Source organism: Seriola aureovittata, chromosome 22 (assembly GCF_021018895.1).
Source record: "Seriola aureovittata isolate HTS-2021-v1 ecotype China chromosome 22, ASM2101889v1, whole genome shotgun sequence".
NCBI lineage: Eukaryota > Metazoa > Chordata > Actinopteri > Carangiformes > Carangidae > Seriola > Seriola aureovittata.
The window spans coordinates 8,723,872-8,745,790 of record NC_079385.1 but is presented as its reverse complement, the minus strand read 5'-3'; the positions used below and the strand labels follow the sequence as shown (position 1 = coordinate 8,745,790).

General features: G+C 41.2%; 2 protein-coding genes across 2 annotated transcripts; one reads left to right on the top strand and one right to left on the bottom strand.

The window, feature by feature from the left end:
* Positions 1 to 1,711: 1,711 nt before the first annotated feature.
* wnt7ba (wingless-type MMTV integration site family, member 7Ba) lies at positions 1,712 to 12,277 on the top strand. The gene is made up of 4 exons (XM_056367898.1): positions 1,712 to 2,073; positions 3,406 to 3,632; positions 7,703 to 7,974; positions 8,984 to 12,277. The coding sequence occupies exons 1-4, from the start codon at positions 1,991 to 1,993 to the stop codon at positions 9,461 to 9,463; spliced, it is 1,062 nt and encodes a 353-aa protein (XP_056223873.1). The 5' UTR covers positions 1,712 to 1,990; the 3' UTR covers positions 9,464 to 12,277.
* atxn10 (ataxin 10) lies at positions 11,427 to 21,118 on the bottom strand. The gene is made up of 11 exons (XM_056367896.1): positions 20,976 to 21,118; positions 20,296 to 20,478; positions 19,877 to 19,962; positions 19,683 to 19,779; positions 19,367 to 19,531; positions 19,139 to 19,219; positions 18,684 to 18,840; positions 18,380 to 18,497; positions 17,778 to 17,962; positions 15,518 to 15,581; positions 11,427 to 13,695 (listed from the first exon to the last, which is right to left on the bottom strand). The coding sequence occupies exons 1-11, from the start codon at positions 21,104 to 21,106 to the stop codon at positions 13,511 to 13,513; spliced, it is 1,452 nt and encodes a 483-aa protein (XP_056223871.1). The 5' UTR covers positions 21,107 to 21,118; the 3' UTR covers positions 11,427 to 13,510.
* Positions 21,119 to 21,919: the final 801 nt, after the last annotated feature.

Below are 21,919 nucleotides of genomic sequence, written 5' to 3'. Positions count from 1 at the left end.
GAAGGTCCTTGGAACTGAACAGGACTGTCCCCTCCCATTGTACTTTTTTTTACTCACTTCAAAGTTCCACAGCAAACAGGCCACTGTTTGCAGGGAACATCTTTAAAAGGAAGAAACGGCAAAAAATTCCTTTTGTGTTGGCCTCGTTGGCCTCGTTGGCCTGTCCATCCAATTACACTTGGGCACCTCAAAGACTACATGGGTTTAACAAGTCTATTCACCACATAGAAGAATGTGACATGTAGGGCAACTTTTCCCGCTTCTATAAAAGGGAAAATACTCTTAAAGGCATTTTTTTTTCAAACTCTCACAATGAAATATGCTTTGTTCATCAAAATTGAGAACTCAACTCTAACTTTACAGACACTGCACTTCATGCTATGCAACGATATTTAGTCTGATGTTTGGGGATGATCATGGCATTTTCCTTCATGCTGCCACAGGAGGGCGTATTGTTGGTGGTACACCAGAAGCAAGAATATACAGTATGAGCTGAAAGACCACAGAGTCAGATCAACTGACTGACTGAAGCATTTCAGCAAGCATCTGCCCTCCTCAAGAGCCAATAAGCGAGAAACTGAAACTCCAGCAGTATAGTAGTGTGGGCAGCAAAGAAGAAGGGAATTTATACAGGGATTTTCTTCACACTTTCATTTTAGTCTTCTGTAGTCATCCTTAGGGCTGCAACTAACAATTATTAAAATTATTGATTTGTCTGGTGAATATTTTCTCAAATAATCGATTAATCATTTTATCTTTAAAATGTCGGAAAGAGTTAAAAAGGCAATTATAATTTCCCACAGCCCAATGTGACAGAACCCAAATATATTCAGTTTACGTCAGTCAGTTTAAGACAAACAGCAAATTCTCACATTTGTGAAGTTGGAACCAATAGTTTGTTTTTTTGGTTGGTTTTTTTTTGCATTTTTGCTTTAATAGCGACTGAAATGGTGAATCAGCATTTCAAATAGTTGCTCATTAATTCTGTCGATCAATTAATGAATTATTCAACTAATCCTTCCAGCTCTAGTCAGTTTTATATTGCCAAATACATTTAATAACAAATTATTTGGTAACTTCCAATGAAAAACATGATTTCATGTTACTTTAATACTTATAACAATAAAATATACAGTCAAGTATCGCATGATGATGAAGTCATATGCAGTTGTTTGGTGCCAAAAATGAATTCATTAGGGTTGACAATGTCAGAGAGATATGTATATATGTAGGCTAATTCTACATGTAAAATCCATAGAAGTTGACTTTTGGGGCACTTGGTGGCATGGCTGTACCCAGATGGCCACAGGTTCGATCCCACAACATGCAGTGCTGGTGCTGACCTCCCCTCTTAGTCAGAAACAGCAAAAACACCAAATGCAAATTCAGATATAACTTTACCTGTTGTGACCAGGCTGTGAGAGAGAGAGAGACAGAGAGAGAGAGATAGACAGAGAGAGAGAGAGAGAGAGAGAGAGAGAGAGAGAGAGAGAGAGAGAGAGAGAGAGAGAGAGAGAGAGAGAGAGAGAGAGAGTGAGTTTAGGCAGAGGGAGAGGGAGGGGGGCACTGTCTCCCACACTTCCACACTTCCAATGCCACAACAGTCTCACTTTTGGAGACGTGAGCAGCACGTATCGGACATCCGGAACCCCAGCTGACCCCCCACCCCCCCTCCCCTCTTATCTCTTTCCCACCCAGTCCTCTATGAGCCCAGGTGGCAGAGCGCACGGCCGAGGGATGCAGCCTCTCATCTCCAGCACATGGACAGCGGAGCTTGGAGCTGTCGCAGCGCGCCACGGCTGCACTAGCTGAAGACACCACCTCTCTACAGCGCAAAGAAGAGACGACACTCCTGCGTTGGAGCTCTTGGACTGCAGATAAAAGGATATATTTGTTCACACCTCACCATCCTTTTTTTTTTTTTTTTTTTCTTCTTCATCTGTTTTCCAAACCGCAAGAGTGCAGCACAAGTGGTGTTCAATGCGCAACCATGCTCATCATCTCGTCTCGCAGTGCGCTGCTGTCCGTCTACTACCCACAGATCTTCCTCATCCTCACCAGCGGTAGCTACCTGTAGGTTTCTTATCAATGCACTTGCTCAGTTTAATCATCACTCAGTTTGATTTGAAGCTCACCTGACATGTGCAGGTGGCTGTTGCTTACGCGCAAAATCAAATGGCCAATTACGCACCGGGAGACTGGATAGTCAGGTTAGATCGCACGTAGAAAGCATAATATGGTTGCTGCGGGGGTTTAACATGTTTGTACACTTTAAAAATCCAGCTTTTAACTTTGCTAAATGAAGTATATGGATTTTTTTTCTTTTTTTCTTGTGGTTACATTTGGTTCTGGCGTGGCAGAGAGATGGATGGAAACGGAAAAAATGTAACTTGGAATATCCACTCAGCCAAAACTTAGGAAACATTGGTAGGAAGCGCGTGACTTGTGTCGTTCAATCAACTTCATTTTATTCCACAATGGAATCATAGACTACCACGGAACAAGGGCTGCAGGTTTTTCCCTATAATATGCGCAGTTATGTCATTTTCATTCTAATATTGTGCCATAAATCGACGGCTTATAAAAAGTGCCTGAAGATTTGGGTGAATGAAGCCAATATTTAATCTACATGATTTTTACATGTTCTAATATGCCCGCAGCTGATGAGATAACCTGCTCTTATGGATTTACACATTACACCAGAGCCACTCTGTCATGGGAGCACCTGGTCAGACAAGTGGAATATGAAAGCAGCATATGGGAAAAAAGTAATATTGGACAACTTCATGGTCTCCCTATAGGAGCATGCCAATGTAATGAGCTCTTTCTTATGACATTAAAAGACCCAGGCCCTCACAAAGAGACTGATTGCTGCACCATACATGCTTCTCATTCATAACAAGGGCAGGTCCTGAAACCTAAAATAGCTGTGGTGGTTCATGTTTTCTGTAACAGAGAGGGAGAGAGGGGCAGACAGAAATGAACTGGATTTAGTCCCATTTCTATAATTAACTATTGTTCTCTTTCATGTCTTTATGAAGGTCCATAAAATTACCCATGATGTGATCTGGGGTAAGGATGAATGATGCAGAGTATGCTCTCACTGTATCTTCTGATTTGGTCTTGTTTATCTTCATGGCGTATACACTGGCAACTGAAATGAAAAGTTTAGAAAAACATTTGTTTTTTGGAAACAAATGTTATCACTTTTTTTTTTTCTTTGCTCAAATCATAATCAACTAGGACACAGAGTTAAATCCAAACTATTTATTGAGTATGTTCAAAGGTAAATCTTTGTTTTTCCATTTCTTCTTCTGTTCTCCCTTCGGTGTTGTCTATATGTCCTTGTAAAAACTGTAGCTGTTCTTTCCTCCGTCACTAATCTCCCTCTCTCTGCGCCTATAGGGCGCTGTCCTCTGTGGTAGCTCTGGGTGCGAACATCATCTGCAACAAGATACCGGGACTGGCCCCCCGTCAGAGGGCCCTCTGTCAGACTCGCCCCGACGCCATCATTGTCATCGGCGAAGGCGCCCAGCTGGGAATCAATGAGTGTCAGTACCAGTTCCGCTACGGCCGGTGGAACTGCTCAGCCCTGGGCGAGAGGACTGTCTTTGGACAAGAGCTGAGAGTAGGTCAGTCTGTTTAAAACTCAGTTTTCTTTAAGGAGATTTAAATGGTTTTACCTCAATATAGGCAGTAGGACATCAGCAAAACGGACTGAGTGATGGTAAGAAAGTTGCTCTGAGAGCAGAGGTTTTAAATAAAGTTTTTGTGGGGTAAATCTTTTTGTTTTCACCATTGTTGGTGATTTTAAAAGTATATAGATGACAGGAAATGAGGACAGAAAGATGGGAAATGACTTGCAATAAAAGGTTCTCAGCTGGAATCAAGCTTGAGATGTTGCGGTTCATGTTTAGGCCCTTAAACCCCTCGGCCATAGAGATGCACCAGGGGCAAAACTGGTTTTTACCTTTGTAAACACTAGCTAAAGTGAATCCTAGTGCTCTACACAGACATCTCACAACTGTCAGACAGAACACACCAAATGAGATGCAACAAGTGGGACAACAGGTATGTTAACTGGAGTAAGGAAAAACCGAGCTGTGTGGCCTGATTTCCCGATCATTGAAATTGGGCAGTGAAATTAAGCACTTCAGGTGCCATTCAGCTGTGTGCTTTGACATGAGCCTGTCCTCTCATTCGTATTGTATTGTCCTCAGAGCTCTGGTAAATCTTGTCAGTGACATGAAGAAAAGCTGCAGCATAGCTCAACTCAAGTGGCGTGAAACAGACTTTGAGACGGGTGGCAAAACTTTAACGAATGCATTTCTGTTTGCCGCACAACCACAATGAATTCTTGTTAAGACACTTACAGAAAAAATTCCGACTCAAAAAGCTTTGCTAGCGTCCCCAAAGGAGGTTCAATCTGGTTGATGTGTGGAACATCACTGTGCTTGCAACACACTGTCACAACAAAGCAGTCGTAAATGGATGGTGAAGACTTCCGTATGAAGCTTGGTCTAAGGCCTATCTGGGTGTGCCATCTTCTGAAAGTATTTATAACCACAGAAACTAACACATCTCCCTTGTTTTAGACAACATTCTTCCCCGTTTCATTTCTCACAGAAGCCTGTTTGCTCCTAATGTGAACCTCTTATATAAATTGTATTTCAGTCCGAAATGTTTTGTTGCGGTCTTGCTGTGGGTTTGGATCCATGTTTAATCTAGCAGCTCTGGGAGCAATCACTTTCTTCTACATGGGAGACAGGCAGACAGACGTCTGGATCCCTTTATTTCTTTTGTCAGAGGAAATGTCTCTTTTCTCTTGTGGCGTGTAAACGAGCTTAGAGAGACACTTTGGGCCCAGCTTTGTTCCTCATGTCCTCTCCATGTAGATGGTTTTACCAAATAAGAATTAAGACTAAATCTAATTGGATCTGTGTAAAACCTAATTAGAGGGTTGTAACTAATAGTGTACAATATGTCAGATTTCCGGGCATGTTGATGGATTTTTAGTAAAAATCGGTCATTTTCCTCGTCCCATTCTTGTCCATCTCTGCTGTTTTTAAAAAAAGGAAATGTAAGATAGGGCCGACCCCCCCTTGTGTCACTAATGTACCATCCGCCACTTCATTTGATTGACCTGCCAGGCCTGTGAACTCATTAAGCATTGAGAAAGACCAGAGAGATTCATCCTAACCACTAATTGAAGTCAGCTCCAGCAGCTGGATGGCAACAATGGAACCCTGCATGCACTGCTGTACAATCAAAACAAATCACAGTGCGAGGAGATGGCTGTTTGGCTATTGCATGCGCCTGATGCCTTGAGAAATGCTCACCATACAATATATCTGAATGGGCCGTGGATTTAGCCTGATGAGAGAAGACTTCAGAGTTTGTTATGAGTTATGGACCGGGGGAACCGCAGGCCCACTGGTTTCAGCGAGTGAGTTTGTCAGGTTGGAAGGGAGCCATTAGAATCGCCTCTACAGAGACGCCATGCATTAATACTCTGGGCTGTTGAGAAGAGCGAAGGCCCAGCATTATCCTGATTGGAGGGGGAGAATATCCTGTTACCAATTGTTGTGCCAATAAATTCACTTCCCCCTCCACGCCATAAATATAAATGTGTTTATTCTGAAGTTCAAATGGTGACATACAAAAGCTTGGAAATGGGCACATCTCAGTCAAGCCTGGCCACAGATTATTTCAACATGTAACACAGCAGTATCATTTGCTGTAATAATGTGGACCGCCTAAGACAGACACAGACTGACACTTAAGCCGCGTGAGAAATTCCATTGATGAAAAACATTAAGACAGCAACTCCATGAGTGTCGATGCAGAAAAAAGCTCCTCCAGTCAGCCAGTAGATGTCACTTGTGTTTTCTTCACTATACTGATAATTGTTCTAACTGTGACTGACTACTGACGCAGATCAGAGATATCAAACACGGCAGAAAGGAAGAAATCAGTGAGTTTTTATGAGATTATATACACTCACACTCACTCACACACTCAAAAGACTACTACAATCTCTTACTGTACTTGACATCAATGAATATAGGGATTGTAAGATTATATATCGTCACCTTCCTAAAATAATGGCCTAAGTCATGTTTTGACAAAAATGTTTTTTTTGCCTAAATCACCCCCTCATGATGCTGGCCACCTCTGGTAAAATCGCCTGAATCCTCAGTTGAGGGGAACATGCAATTCTACCCCCGGTTGTATAATGGCCTATGTCAAAAGTGTGACTCTTTTGTTGAGTTTTTTGTGTTTCCTGAAAAACCTGAAAAAATGACTTAGGCCATTATTTTAAGAGGGTGTCGATATGTTGAGGTGAAAGTGCAAAACTAGAAGGTACTACTGAGCAACAGGTACTTAATTACAATTACATACACATCATAAAACGGCTAAAGTGATTCTCTACCAACCAGTTCCTCTCCAATTCAGTGATGCACTCCAAACACTTTTTTTTTGAAGGAGTAGTCCAGCAAAGTACTGCACTTCAATAAGTCTGGGGGCTCACAAGACACAGTTTTAAATCTTTCCCCTTTCTGATTAAAGATTTTTTTTTTTTGGTGAAGGCAAGCCTCTATGGCTTGACTGGCAGATCCCTCTGAATGCCGTCACTCACGCAGTCATCCTGCCGTCATCCCTAATGATCCAGTTCCGCTAATTTTACTAGTTATATCAGAAAATGACCATCCTCCAACCTAATGCACCTTTAAAGCGTTCTTGAATCCTAGCCTCACCCGAGCGAAAGAAGAGATACATCTGCATCTGCATTGTACGGGTATTCGCTCAGATTAAGCCACAGTGGTTGGCCCAGCTGGCTTGTTAGGCAACTGCCTGGCCTGCTCAGTTGTCCTGGTGTTTGACCTGGTGTTTTGTTGAGTTGGACCAGCGACACAGCAAATACACAACAGTGTGTCCCAGCATCCCAGAACCACCCCTCTCTACCTGCACCCACACTCAACTATCTCTGTTGAGGCATGACGTGTGACTTAAGTCCCTGTCCTGAATCGAACCGTTTACATTACAACTGTGCGCCTTAACCATTTGGCTATTGGTGCACCGCAGACCGTGTCAAGGCCCAGCACACCAATAGTCGACCCACATGTGTTTTCACTTATTTTGCCTGATTGCAAGACCTCTTCTTCTCCTTCTGTGTGACTGACACCTCTTGCACCTTGCTATTAGTTTTGTCGCATGTTTGGATGGGAGAAATTACACCCATTCTTATTGGTTCATGAAGTTTAGAGATTTCCTGTAGCTTCAGCGTTGCTACTACCTGAGCAGAGGACTAATTATCTAGAATAAGTAACAAATACCTTCATGGGTGTGCAGGGTCTTTAAAATAAGAATGGTCTAAATCTCCTGAGGTTCAGTCTCTAGGATGGGTCGAGCTCCAGAAATGTTGGCTCCTACATTTCCTATTGTGCAACCAAGTGGTATCTTTTGTTTGACACACAATGTCACTTATTTCGTACCCAACATTCACAGGTTGTAGCACAAGCTTTCTGCTAAAAATATTAAGTCTCAAGCCAAGAGGACATTGTACAGCTGTTTTCATGGGCTGAGTAGCAGCCTCATGACAAGTAAACTGCATTTCATGTGTAAAACAATGGGAGTACTTTTATTATGCTACTTTCCTCTCCAAATCAGATTTATTCAGATTCCTCTCTATTCTCTCCAGGCAGCAGGGAGGCAGCATTCACATATGCCATCACTGCAGCCGGAGTTGCCCACGCAGTGACTGCCGCTTGTAGCCAAGGCAACCTGAGCCAGTGCGGCTGTGACCGAGAGAAGCAGGGCTACCACGACCAAGAGGAGGGCTGGAAGTGGGGAGGCTGCTCAGCCGACGTTAAGTACGGCGTTGAGTTCTCTCGGCGCTTTGTAGACGCCCGAGAGATCAAGAAAAACGCCCGGCGGCTGATGAACCTGCACAACAATGAGGCAGGTCGAAAGGTAATGCAGGCATAAAATCACTTTGATAAATGAAAAAAATAATATCCATCTAATCTAATTTCAGGGTTTACTGATAAAAAAAAAACATCTTACAACACAGTGTAAAGGCAACAGTTACTATAAATGTTCCTAAACTGTACGAATGCTCAGATGATTAAACAAACTCCTGAGTGTTTTCATGCAAGTGTGGGTGTGTATGTGTAACAGCAATGCAAGACTTGGCAGATACAGCTGCCAAATGTGGAGTTGTGCCACAGTCCTACAGTCCATTCACTGAATTACTACACATCAAGTCAGGACAGAGGATATTATTGCAAGTCTCTCCCTCTTCCTTTCTCAGTTGCAGCACCAAAGACCACACTTCTGCACTAGCACACACACTGAACCAACCAAAGTCGAGAGTAAACACCCACCCGAGTGTGATTGCCAGTTAGGGGACAGGGATGGTGTTGAGATGAGCTCTGTCACTCGCGACTCATGTTGTCTTGTAACCAAAATGTGTCAAAGTGTTATATTTTTTCACAGCGACATCAAACTCAAGAGAAAATAGTCACCTGTCAATTTCATCATCTGCGTCTGCGAAAATACAAATATTTTCAGATGACGCATTATAATATAAATTGGGTTCAAACCACAATGTAACTCTATATGCGCACGGTTGCACAACAGTTCTGGTCAGTTTTCTCGGGCTGTCACGCCATGTTGTGGTCTGAAGAAAGGTAAAGTTAATTAGAGACTACAGTTTTGGGGTATGAGTTATTTTCCCCAGGTTTTTGACATAAAATTGGCATACTGGTTAGTGTGCTGAAAGTTGAAATAGCCGCAGAAAGCCCAGCTTACCAAAAGAGACAGATTTCAAGGCTATGCAATTATTATTAACTGTTTCAAAATCATGCTGTGGACATGTGAATTTAAAATGACACAAAGTTACAATTTCTGTGTTTCTCCCACAGAATATATTTATATATTCAGTTTATACTGACCTAACCTCTACTCTCTATGTGATCAGATCCTAGAGGAGCGAATGAAGCTGGAGTGCAAGTGTCACGGTGTATCTGGTTCCTGTACCACTAAGACCTGCTGGATCACCCTGCCAAAGTTCAGAGAGATTGGTTACCTGCTGAAGGAACGCTACAGCGAAGCAGTTCAAGTAGAACCTGTCCGGGCTTCGCGGCTCCGCCAACCCTCCTTCCTACGTCTCAAAGAGGCCCGGGGCTACCAGAAGCCCACGGACACAGACCTGGTCTACCTGGAGCGCTCGCCCAACTACTGCGAAGAGGACACAGCGACAGGAAGTACAGGGACAAGAGGCAGACTGTGCAACGGCACCTCGACCCACACAGACAGCTGTAATGTGATGTGCTGCGGAAGGGGTTACAACACTCACCACTATACACGTGTGTGGCAGTGCAACTGCAAGTTCCACTGGTGCTGTTTTGTGAAGTGCAACACCTGCAGTGAGAAATCAGAGGTTTTCACCTGCAAGTAGGGAACAAGGAATTGGGGCAGCGGGAGAGGACAGGAAGACGGACAAAAGTCGAAGGTAGGGGGATACGACAAAGTGGAATTTGAAGTGAAGGACTTCGAAGTATTTATTCAACATTTTGCACATTTTGACATCCTATTTGGAATTCTTTGAAGGAAAGACATACTAGAAATGGAACATGAGGTTTGGAGTTTGGGGAAAAATAGACATGAACATTTCAGAAACATTGGCTTGCGTACTGGTACGAAACTGTGACATGATACAAAACATGTTGCAGGTGAAGGGATTTGATCTTCTCTTTTCGCCTCAAGCAAAGCAATATTTTGAAGACAAGATGTTGCAAAAATGTAGCTTACAGATGTCGTGTACAAGATAGCAACAAGGACTATTGAGAAGATTTGTTACACGCTAACTGGAAGCAAAGTGCTTTGGACTGCTATGAATGACGACCGGCTCCTGATGAAGACTGAAAGATGGCAGTGGAATACGTTTAACTGTACGCTCACACTGTATTCTGTTTGAACACTGAAAATAAAACAAAATTATTTATGTAAAAAATATCAAAACTTTCAAACTGTAAGTCTTATAAGATGGATAGCAAATTCAACTGCTTTAACATTTTTCCTCTCTTTTATGATCTTCAATTGCTACTGATACATTTCAAGCTGGGAGTAACAGATTTATAGTCACATGGAGTCACATTTTTAGCCACTAAACAGCTAAATCCCTTTTTACAGTTTTTATACATTATCAGTGGTCAGTGGGGTATTTTGCTATATATATTAATTCTTTTTCTTTTGCACTGACAGTCGTATTTCTTCCTTTTTTCCATTGGACATTAGTAATTTCGGGGGTTGGTGCTGTCGAGTGCTGCTCTCATGGACATATTCCCCCTCAGGGCCCAGACCCTTTGTTACACCAAGAGCCACAGAGGCAGAAACCACTGGTGTACTATTTTAAGCATCCAACTTGTCAGTTTCAGCGGCACTTCCAATCCTGACTGCGCTCATTGTTTTGTTTTCGGAGGGCTCTTGACTTCTGAGAAAAGCATGTAAGCCTCAGTGGAACTCCATAGAGGTGCAATCAGGTTCAGATACATCTAACATTCCCATGAACGGCAGAGACGTGGAATTCCACATCGTGGCCTCTGCTTACACAAGGCTTTCCAGCGCGGTTTAGGCCTGCCTGGGTGGATGGCATGTGCCCTAACCACACTGAAGGGGGTATGAGAGGATCAAAGGCCTCAAAGCTATTTTTGGACAGCACCCTTAATGTATTCAGAAATGTTTATTTAGGCTTTATATAACTTACAAAACAATTTGAAGAGTATATTTTTATATGAGGAACGTGGCACTTTATGTCATTTATAGATGGAAAACAAAGTCGCTACTTACCAGTGTTTTCTAATGTCATTGTATTCAGATTTGAGAGCTATAAATTATTTGGAATTTATGTCTTTGATCAAAGTTCCTAAATTGTAAATACTCCATGTGTTTTATCGAAGTAGCCCAGATTGTCTATCTCGATGCGATCCCTCACAATTCAAAGTAGCTCCTAAAAGTTGAGTGATTCATCAAATTGTTGGAAAGTCCAGGAAATCTTGTGGAAACCACTGTCAAGTATTTGAGTAATATATGGAAGTTGCTAATACATAGTACAATGGAAGTTTCAGTAAACAACTAATTGTGCAGCTTAGATGGGAGATTTCTGTGTTTCCAGTTGTCTTAATAGCGCTTTCAGTGACAAGGAGCAACTCTTTGCTTCCTAAAAGTATAGCTATAACTTAAAATACAGATAATTTAAGTTTATTTGTTCTGTGGTTTAAACAAAGTCTGCATCACTTAAAAACACGGACAGTTGTACTTTTTCTTTTTTACCAATAAAATCTGAGCATCCTTTTAAAGCCTCTTGAATTTTCTGTCATATCTGGCCTTTCATTAGCCTTATTAAAATCATTACAAAAAGCTGTTTGTCACACACAGTACTTTATTAGTCATTATTTAAACATATAATTTGACCGAAACATGAAGCATGTACTTTACACCCTGACAAAGTGTTTTTGCTTTAGGTAAATACCAAACCAGAAGGCACATATACAATGAAGTAGAGGCCTACGGCATAAACCGCTGATATGGGAAACACAAGAACTTCTGGCCTCGACTGATGTGGTATTAATGTGTTAGGAGGTGAACAGACGACCGTGGCCATGCCACCTCATTCAGCCCGGCTGACTCGCACAGCCTCTTTCCTGTGGGGCTGAAAAGCATTGCAGCCAGCCAGTCGAGCGCAAGTAACAGCTGTTTTGTTAGCTGTCTGAAATCCTGGGGACCGGAACCACATAAGCTCCCTTCACTATGCCGACGGATTGAGGGGAGAGTCCAGCCGATTGTTTCAATACATTTTGTCATTAAAAATCAGAGGCAGAGCAAACAGGGTGGAGCAGGGTGTGGGCAGGCCTGTAAAGCGCTGTATTGTTGAGGTGTCAGGACTGTTCAGCTTATCCAGCAACAGGAGAAGCAGGGAGGGATGTCATTCTGCAAACTAATGCTTCTGGTCTGATTCACTCACTCACTCATTCATGCACTCACTCTTCGAACATACACAGTTTCAGTATGCTCTCATACATCAACTACTGATCCAGTACCACTATCACTGATCAACAGAAGAAGCGTGAAAACACAGACAGAGAGAGAGAGACACACACACACACACACACACACACACACACACACACACACACACACACACACACACACACACACACACACACACACACACACACACACACACACACACACACACACACACACACACACACACACACACACACACACACACACACACACACAAGTAGAGTATTTACTAAATCCCTAAAAATAAGTCTATGCAGTCTGGTAAAACTCAAATATAGCTGAGAGGAAAGAGAAGCAGTCCAAGGAGTAAAACATAAACTCAATGTTGTGAGTTTATAGATGGTTAATGATCTATGATGCGTTCCATAAGCCCTCATGCGTTTATTTATGTATAGAAATAGATTAAGAGTGAGATGATGAACAAGAGTAAATTCACTAAACTATGTTGAGTATAAAACTCATTACTGTTACAGCCTTAATACAAGAAGCATTGAAAAAGCAAAAGCAAGCAGAGCTACAGTGACAAGCTCATGCTGTATATTGTTTTTAAATTACAAAACATGCATAGTTTGTTATTAGTTTTAGTATTGCATTTAGCACTTAGATTTCCTCAGATTCAAATAACATTAATAATATTATGTCACTTTAGAGTAGCAGGTATTTTAAGCATTTGAAAGAGGAAAAAAATAAAGTCTTTGTCTCCCTGGCAAAGACACCACCATTTAATTAGGTAAGGTGGTGAGGGGGTTGATTATATCATGTTTTGGTCATTCTCTGTTTCACAGTTACTGCAGAAGTCACTATGGGCCTGGAATTAAACCCCAACCCCTGCTGGTAACATCAGTGTCAGTGAATGGTGAAAAGCCCGGACACTGTGGTGCTTTTTGTCTTTGGATTAAACCACAAAGCATTAGCCTTGCCAAAAGGTACCAGCATGTGCTCGTCTATCCCAGACTCTTCATTTCCCAGACTCAGGTCAAGACAGAACAAGTGCTTCTGATATCCTGACCTCTGCTTTTGTGCCAGGGGGACCCCATGGGCCTTTTGTTTGTCAAGAATACTGTACGGCCCGTCTGAGCATGAGTACTAACATTACAGAGGTAGAAAAGTACGTTATGCATACTCTTCTGATAGAAATATCTGATTTAAAAGCACTTCTCTGCTTAATATACTGGCAGTGTGGCTGTCAGTTTTTCTGGACAGGCACAAAACATGTGTTTGACAGAGGATGAGTCATTTACCCTCAAATGAAGCTTACTACTAATACTAGGTAACATTAACAATGTACTCACAATAAGAGTACATGTTCACACAAGCGCATGCACATGTACTTTATTCCCTTCTAAACAATTACTTCACATGAAAACCTGCTTGTGAGTTGAGGATCTCCTTTCTCCTGGCTGCTTCTCCAAGGTTTTTATGAGTCTTTCCTCACGGGTTTGAGCAGCAGGCTTCCATCTCGCTCCTCCACCAGGAAACCCAGCTCCCTGAGAGCAGAGTAGTCAGCAGGGCCACGCCGTTCCAGATCGGCGACCAGCTCCTGGTTCTGCGTATTGTGTTCTAGGAGGTTCCTGATGGCGAAGATGGCCCACTGGCTGATGACTGGAGGCATCCAGTTAAGGACAGGAACATCAGAATTTCAGTTCAAGATAATAAAATACCTTGTGGTACTTCCTGGTACTTTTAAACATGTTTTTTAGACATTAGTTGGTTGCCCGAATGAAGAAAACATCAATGGAAAAAATAAATGTAATTTAAAAAAAATACTAAAAGAGCTAGTAATTAGTAACAGCTAAAGTTCATAACTCCAACAGCAAGCAGGAACTTCAAGTTTAGTCAGGTGTCAAAATTATTTGTCATGTCCCAGTATCAGCTGAAATGTCTCTACCACTTTGAACCGATTTTACTGCACCTTAAATTACAAACAAATTAACGTTTAATGCTAGACATGAGCGTGTCTAAGCAGTTGTAAAACAAGATGCATTTACAAAATAAAATTCATGAAAAACTGCATATGTAAAAAAATAAAATAATGATTAAAAAAAAGAGCTTAAATGTAGGCTGGTGGAGAACTTAACAGTGAAACAAGCAACATATGCCAAATGTTTTCAGTGTCCAACTCAGGATGTCAAGCTCTTGAGAACCTGGTATTTTCCTCAAGTCGCTGAGTATGCAGACAGCCCAACAAACAAACGAGTTTCACAGACAGGTTATGTTTTGTGATAGAAAACATTCTCAACTCACCCCTCTCAAGTTTCATGCAGAAATCCAAACTTATATTTTGTTTGACAGTCTCTCTCTGAGCAGAAACAAATGCTGACACCTACATGAAAAAAGGAGGAAGCGGTGGGCAGTGTATGTGTGTGTAAGCATATATGGGAGAAGAGCATGGGGACAAAGGCTCAGCTCAGACTATTGACCTGGTTAAAAGACAGCCTGGCACAGTGCCCTCTTTTTAGCAAACTAATACCAACTGGTAACAGGATGCCCAGCGGGGGCTGGGGACGACTCAGCGGTTGAAGCTCAGTGAATAAGAGTATGTTCTATAAGGGCACTGAAAGCACATAGTATGTATACTCCCTCCAAGGTCATGCTGGTTTACATCAGCTGATGTACTAAGTTGCAGTGGGAGCAGAATCTCCACTTACAACACAGAGTTATCACTGTGTAAAAGTAGAGCAGTGCAATCTAATGCAATCCAATACAAGAGGGCTTCAATAAAATCATGTCTCTGTGAAGCTCACACTGTTCTGTTTTTGTTGACAATGTGTCAAAGAGATTCAGGTGTACATCAATTTTAGAGGACATAGTGGTGTTGTTGAACTGGATTGTGTCATATTGAGAAGTGTTATAATACCCCCACCCCCACCCCATATGTGAGTGGGGGCTGATAAAACATTACAAAGACATATCAAAATGCAATCTAATACAAAAGCACCACTGTGGTCTAAATAATTACCATAGTACTGAATTAATGTCTCTCACACAGTGTCAAGAAAAACAACATTATACACAAAGCAGTTCCAGTGTACTAAACAAACACGACTTGAACGCTTCTCAAGACAAAAAGTAGCATTTACAGGCAGCCCAAATGACTAACACTGAATGCATCCCATCAGATGACACTGTTGACCAGCTTCAGGCAAAGATGAATTGAAAGGTGGTGAACAAGGCTATGTTCAAATTTCAGCACGTTTGGTTGGCGAGCCTGCTCACACTGCAGTAATCAAAGCTTGATGTTATTTTTGGTTGCAAACTCACCAACCTTCCTGTGTAAACATGCCAAATCGAATCCTCAAAGTGCCAGAACACAAGACACAATGACTAAAATGACTTCTAAGCATAAATATGAACAATGAACAAACTTGCAATATATGTACATAGACAAAGATGTGTCTGTATTTCCAGATCAGAAAAAGGATACATGGGTTGTTGCTGTCAATGTTGCAGTTGTCCAAGATGAGGGGAATGCCTTCCAGTTCTCTAACCTGAGGAAAAAAAATTCAGTGAGATGTCAGAGACTTGTATACTGGTTCATGTGGATCAAATTTTCTTCTCTCAACAAAGCTTAAGTGTTTAATTATTATATTTGTATATGCCATTATTTCCTTTGTAATTTTATAACTCCATGTATCAGGCCATTCTATAATGATTGGTCTGATAAAAACGACCTTGGGACAATATAAAACTTCTAATTACATATATGGAAAACAAAGCAAGAAAAAGAAAAAACTTTTGATAGGCATTTTCTAAGCAATAGGCAAGAGTAGTATTAACAGGACCAATATGTTTTGCTTTTCACCACACAAGTCTGATGTCCACGCTTTCTGTGGTCTGAAAAAACAAACATACCACAAGCACAGATTGCCCATTTTCTATAAAAACTGATAAAAGCTCTCATCAGTACAATTCAAATTTTACATAGAAACGTTTCAGGGAATTGTAGGATTTGGTCAAGCAGAGCAGTCTAGCTAGAAATCACTGTTTAAAAGAGAAAACAAAGTAAGTACAAATTCATTAAGGAAAGAAATTCTTTCAACACAAGTGTCCCTGTCCTTAGCAGAGCCTCAGGTCCATGCAAAAGCAGCAGTGTGGTTGTGGGTTAGTCTGCGACCGTCACAACAGGGTGATCTGCTCTGTATCATTTGTCTGATTCTATAGGCTTAATTATTGTCTTTGCTTGCTGTTGCCCTCCTCTTGCCATTGTGGTTACCCTTCAAATATATTGGTAGGAGCACCAGAACACCACCAAGTGCTGAGTTTCAGAAAATGGAAATGTCATTTCAACTGTCAAAGAAACAAAGTCGCTGACTAGCACAAGCACCCAGGTCTGCGTTTTCCACTTTCAGGATGACTGTCTGAAGTTGCTTACATTATGTCCAAACCCATACAGAGATGAATAACAAGCGACTGTACCCTGACTTCAGCCCGGTGCATGCAGTTCAGTGCTTTGCATGCACATCTTAAATTACAATCTCTCCCAAAGGTGAACAGAATGACATTTGGTTTACTGGAAGAGATCTTAGTGAAAACAGATATGGGGTGATTTCTGACCACTGACAGACCACAGATCAGCATCCATAAATATTATAGTGAGGCCAGCTGAGGGTGGCCATCCCACAGGCATTCAACAAATCTGTTTCTATTAAGTAGGACTGAGTCTATAATGTGCCATAGATAGAGGCCAACTCTTCCCCATCCACTTTATTATCTGTTTTTCATGTTAATAGTGAGATGCTGACAGATGGCGATGGAGACAAACTGATAAAACACGAGGGAGGGAATGTTTCACATTTCAGAGCAAAACCAAGCTGTTGTGTTGAAAGAACTCATAAGCTTGCAGCCATAGGAACACACAGCCTCATGCTCCATTAGATATTAGACTAATTTGCGCTCCTCAGTTATTCTCAGTCCTCAGCAGATCATGTGGTTTGATACAACAGCCCATTAGAACCTGCACTCTAAAGATGCTAATTTAGTGTAGAGATGGGTCTGACAAAGCAAGACCATGGGGGCCTCCCAGACCTCTCACTCTCTTCTTGACCTTTGACCCCATTGTGTTAGACTGATCAAGGTGCTCACTAAATCTTAAGAGGCCCCAGACCCCATTGAGAGGAGGGACCCAGTGGATTAGAAAAGAAAAAAATGTGATGAATAAGTGCTGATGTGGAAAAAAAGTATCACAATTAAAAAAAAAAAAATTGTCCTGAATCACAATTAAGGTTCTCTATACATTTCCTTTCTTTGAATTCCATATTTTTTCCAAACCCAAATTCTCAGACAGAATTATAATAAATAAAGAGGGGGAAAAAAGCAGCAAATCCTCCCATTTTAAGAGACAGAATGCAGCAAAGGTTTAACAATTTTCCCTAAAAAATGACAATTAATTATCAGAATTGTTTAGTTATTTTTCTGTTGATCAACTAACAGCTTCTGCCCTAAACTATATATTCCTTGGCTTTGTTACATTACAATGGCAGTGAGTTTTTAGCCTCAGAAAAGCAGATTTCATGCATGTTTAAGGACCAAAGAACAAGCAAATCAAATTAAAAAAAAAAAAGTTTTTCTTTCTTGACCTGAACAGAAAATCTGTGTAAAACATATTTTCAATAATTTGGGCTATGTGGGTTATGTCCAACATGTTTAACTTTAAACATATTCATTCACATCCATCCATTCCAAACCTTCTTCTGGTTGTTAGTATTGCTGTGACAGAGGTTTCCTATCAGCCGGATGAGGTGAGCCTTGAAGCTGATGACAGGGGAATGGGAAGAAAAGTCTCCATCTCCACTGAAGGAGGAGAAGTTCTGAGCAGCGCTGAAAATATTCTTACTGGCCTTCCCTATGGCATGTACCTGCGCCAGGAGCTCTGCAGTGAACAGGTAAAGGGTGAAAAGCAGAAAATGTAGAAAAAGAGAAAAAAAGACATTTAATTTATCCCAAGTTTAAACCATTTCAGCTAATTACAGATTATGATGGAATTTGATTTCTAGATAAATTTACTTTAGACATGTTGTTTAAGTACCCAATGAAATAAGTTGCGCCAAACTTATCTGTATTTGAACTCTGTTGTGTCTTTTATTGCCTGTCAGCATGGAGGAGGATTGTGTGCAGGAATTGCATTTCTGTGGGCGATTTGATCAGAATCTGGATCTTTCGCAGCACCGCTTAAAAAGTGCCTATGGTGTGCAGATGAGATATTTACCCTAAGACAGCCAATTCTGACCCACAGACTCCAGTTGTGGACCCGGTCAGTGAGGTTATGTGAGTGTGTGTTTTCATTTACCAACAGTGGTCACTAGAAGGTCAGGGTGGTCCTGTAGGAACATGAACTGCCTGTGGTCTGAGGTCATCTCACACAGAACGTCCAGCAGACTAATCACTGTCAGTGCCTCCTGCAGGACCTACAGGGGATTACAACCAACAGGTGTCAGTCACACGAAGAAAGGATGCGAGATAATGCTATGGGGAAATCATGCTCTTTGGCAGTGTTAGTCTCAGTCTATTCCCCATTTTTAAAAAATTAGAATGTGGACTTTTAAAATACAACTGAAAAAATGTTTGCCAAAAGTTTCACATAGTCCAAGTACCTCATCACTGGAAGCAGAACCTGTGGCAAGTGTAAGCACAGCTCCACAACCTTTCTGGAAGGAATTAGCCAAGAAACGAGCCACGCTGGGTGGGATGCCACACTCCTCTGAGTCCTCCTCTCTTAGTTGGGCAAAAAGCAGCTCTAGCAGAGTAAGTCTGTAAAACACAAATACGGTAGACACATCTAGATTATATTTCACTATTAAACATCAGTCTTCTCTATCTGTACTAGGTAGTATTCTGTGACATAACTTTTCTGGGTATATCACTGGTTATTCTACAATATCAGAATCAGAACCACTAAAATCCTTAGTCTGGATTCAGGACAGTCCTTAATAGTGATTTAATAAAATTGTCTTTATCAGCACGTCACTTTCTGTAAGAGATATAGGTCCATCATAACATCTTATTCATCTTTGTGCATCTGTCTGTCACAATAGTAAAAGTAAAGTACCTTTCATGGTGAGACATCCCTGAGTACATGCTCTCCACCAGAGCTGAAGACTTGAGGAAATGTTGGGTTGCAATGAGAACCCTGTAAATTCATAATTACACAATGAAAACCTTATTAGTAAGTAGTAGAAAACAAGTAATACTTTGAAATGACACACTAACTATAAACTCTTTGAACATAGAAACTAATAATTGTATTGCATGCACCATTACAGACACAAACACTTACGTCCAGTCCAGGTCAGGCTGAGTCCTACAGAGCTCCATCACCCTGAGTGCAAGCTCGATGTTGTGCGGCTCAGACAGCTCTTCCACCTTGGCTTCATCCAGACATGTGTGGAGTACCATAGAGGCGTAGTTCACCGTCTTCTCATCATCAGCACTGAGCAGCTGCCTGTTCATACATGACTGGGTTGACTCATTGTGAGGACAAAAATTTAAAATAAAAGAAGCGTAGTTTAAACTATAATTCAAGAAGTTGTGTAAAATAGTGTTGTTTACTGATGTACAAACATAGCTACTATTGTGTCACACACACAACTTACAGGAGAAGATTTGGGAAGCTCAGCTGCCAGATGTCATCTTTACACATTTGGTTTCCCACAGCTAAGTTACCGAGGAATTGGATCCCACAACGGAGAGCTGGACGACATGGTATAATTTAGATGAATGGGTTAATATTAAAAAAGGTTCAATTCAAAGATGATCGGATTTTATTAGGGATTTATTCAGGACTTACGTTCAAATATGCCATCTCTGCACTCCAAATTTATGTTATGAAGGAAGCCCAGAACTTTAAGCGAAACATCCACAAAACCAAGCTCCCTAAATGAAAAAGAGTATTAGATTATCTTGAATTTACTGTATGTTCAGTTGCCTCTTTGTTTATTTTTTTGTCGAAGAAGATAAAGGCAGGTGGACATAATAATACAACGTATATAACGCAACTTTATACAATAGTGATGTAATAAAGCCAACATATCACATTGAATTCATACTGTGTCATAGTCTATGGTATTTTTTGAGACCATACCATTATTGGTCAAACAAATTACATGCCAATTATTTAACTAAGAATTTCTGTAGCTGAAGACCACCCTGACATTTTATTATTCTTTCCCAACCATCTCAATAACACAGCACTGTATCTGGAATTACCTGAGCAGACTCTGGTTGCGTGTGCTCTGGACGCAAGAGTTCCTCTGGGCCCTGAAGCACTCAGCAATCAACTGCAGCTGCAGGGGGACAGACTCACTGTCCTCGTTGGCAGTCTGCAGATCATCACTGAGTCTGGTCAGGACCTCCAGGAGACGGGAGAACGCCTGCTCCTCCACGGCATCCCTGAGAACACAAAGTTGACCAACAAAGAGGCAATCAATGAAATGTGGAGTGAAATTAAGTTGAAGAGACCCTTTTCACAGTAGGCACAGGTGTGGCTAATAACACTGTTAATTGCTACTTCGAGTTTCAATAATTGCTTGGACAACATTATAATTAACTATATTAGTTTCACCTGTGCTTTTGCGGCTATGACAATTCAAAATGTCTGCTGTGAAAATGTAATTGAAAATATCTGTCGTCATTGTTAGTGTGCAGCAGAAGAGCCTCATTGCTTTTGTGTTTAAAAACTGCGGCAGTCATATTGCTGGATATACTTCTAAACCAACATTTTAGTGATAAAGTAACAGAATTAAATTGGCCTGAATAATGGTAGATAATGGACCATTCCGCTTATGTTTGACAATAAGTAGTTAACGGCTGGACTTCAGGCTAGCTTAGCCGGTAAGCTAACACCCTCGGTTTCCGTTTAAAAAGGCAGTAAATGACTTTGTCCGCACCTGTATTCCCTGTCCCGTAACGCAGTCGTGAATGTTTTCAAAGCTTGCAAGTGCTCAAGGCAGTGTTTTTCATTCAAAATGCCAGCGATAGACGCTGAGAGGTCCAGGTTGATGTTGGTGACTGCTGCCATGTTTCCCTTCTTCACGCGTGTGGGCGGGACGTCCGGAAGAATCTCTAACACACTATTGGTTCAATCCAGGGCGAAGGCGGAGTCAGAGCATGTGCTGCTGTTTTCACACAGCTTCTTGCCTAAACTGCTGTCAGAGAGCAAGAGTGGAACGACAAGGGAGTGTAATATTCAAAGTAGGAAGAGATTAGATGATATTGTTATTATTTTGGTAGTAAGGGGGTTAAAGCACTTTATTTGGTCAAAAATGAGTTGATTGACCCCTGCTAACCCCCCTTCCATTTCTGAGCAGTGTGCAATACTACCTGGCCCCATGTTATATTTCTAATAATAATCCGTAATAGCTTTGTAATTTGATCAAACACACATCAAAGTGCATTAGATGAACACTAGATGCATAAAACATAATACATTAAACATGTAATCAAATAATGTAAGACATACTAAAATTTACCACATAAGCCACAGTAAAAGAAAATTACATTTATTGACAGTATAACATAAATTTGGAATACATCCAGCCCTCATCATTCAACAATATCATCGCATTATCATCATTGCTCGTGCTATATTTAGTCATGCCCCATAATATTCTGCCCAATAATTTCTGAGATATAAGTGTTCTTCAGGCTGTAAATTGCAGCTGCACCCGCATCCTAAATCAGTTCACCCAAAGCAATGTTTAATAAGTCTGAAGCTGAGACGAGTTGTGGGACAATTGTTGCAGCTGCAACAACAAAGCCACAGGACAGGCCTTTGGGATTTCCATGTAGTGTGGCGAATTTTCGATTACAGGATTTTCCTGCATAAGGTTGT

What these genes read in the sequence shown, in the direction of transcription:
- wnt7ba (XM_056367898.1), top strand. Translation starts at nt 1,991, where the DNA reads ATGCTCATCATCTCGTCTCGCAGTGCGCTGCTGTCCGTCTACTACCCA. An exon ending in CTCACCAGCGGTAGCTACCT is followed by an intron (nt 2,074 to 3,405) that starts GTAGGTTTCTTA and finishes CTGCGCCTATAG; the next exon opens with GGCGCTGTCCTCTGTGGTAG. An exon ending in ACAATGAGGCAGGTCGAAAG is followed by an intron (nt 7,975 to 8,983) that starts GTAATGCAGGCA and finishes CTATGTGATCAG; the next exon opens with ATCCTAGAGGAGCGAATGAA.
- atxn10 (XM_056367896.1), bottom strand. Translation starts at nt 21,106, where the DNA reads ATGGCAGCAGTCACCAACATCAACCTGGACCTCTCAGCGTCTATCGCT. An exon ending in CCTTCTAGTGACCACTGTTG is followed by an intron (nt 17,963 to 18,379) that starts GTAAATGAAAAC and finishes TGTTCACTGCAG; the next exon opens with AGCTCCTGGCGCAGGTACAT. An exon ending in ATACTAACAACCAGAAGAAG is followed by an intron (nt 15,582 to 17,777) that starts GTTTGGAATGGA and finishes TTTTTTCCTCAG; the next exon opens with GTTAGAGAACTGGAAGGCAT.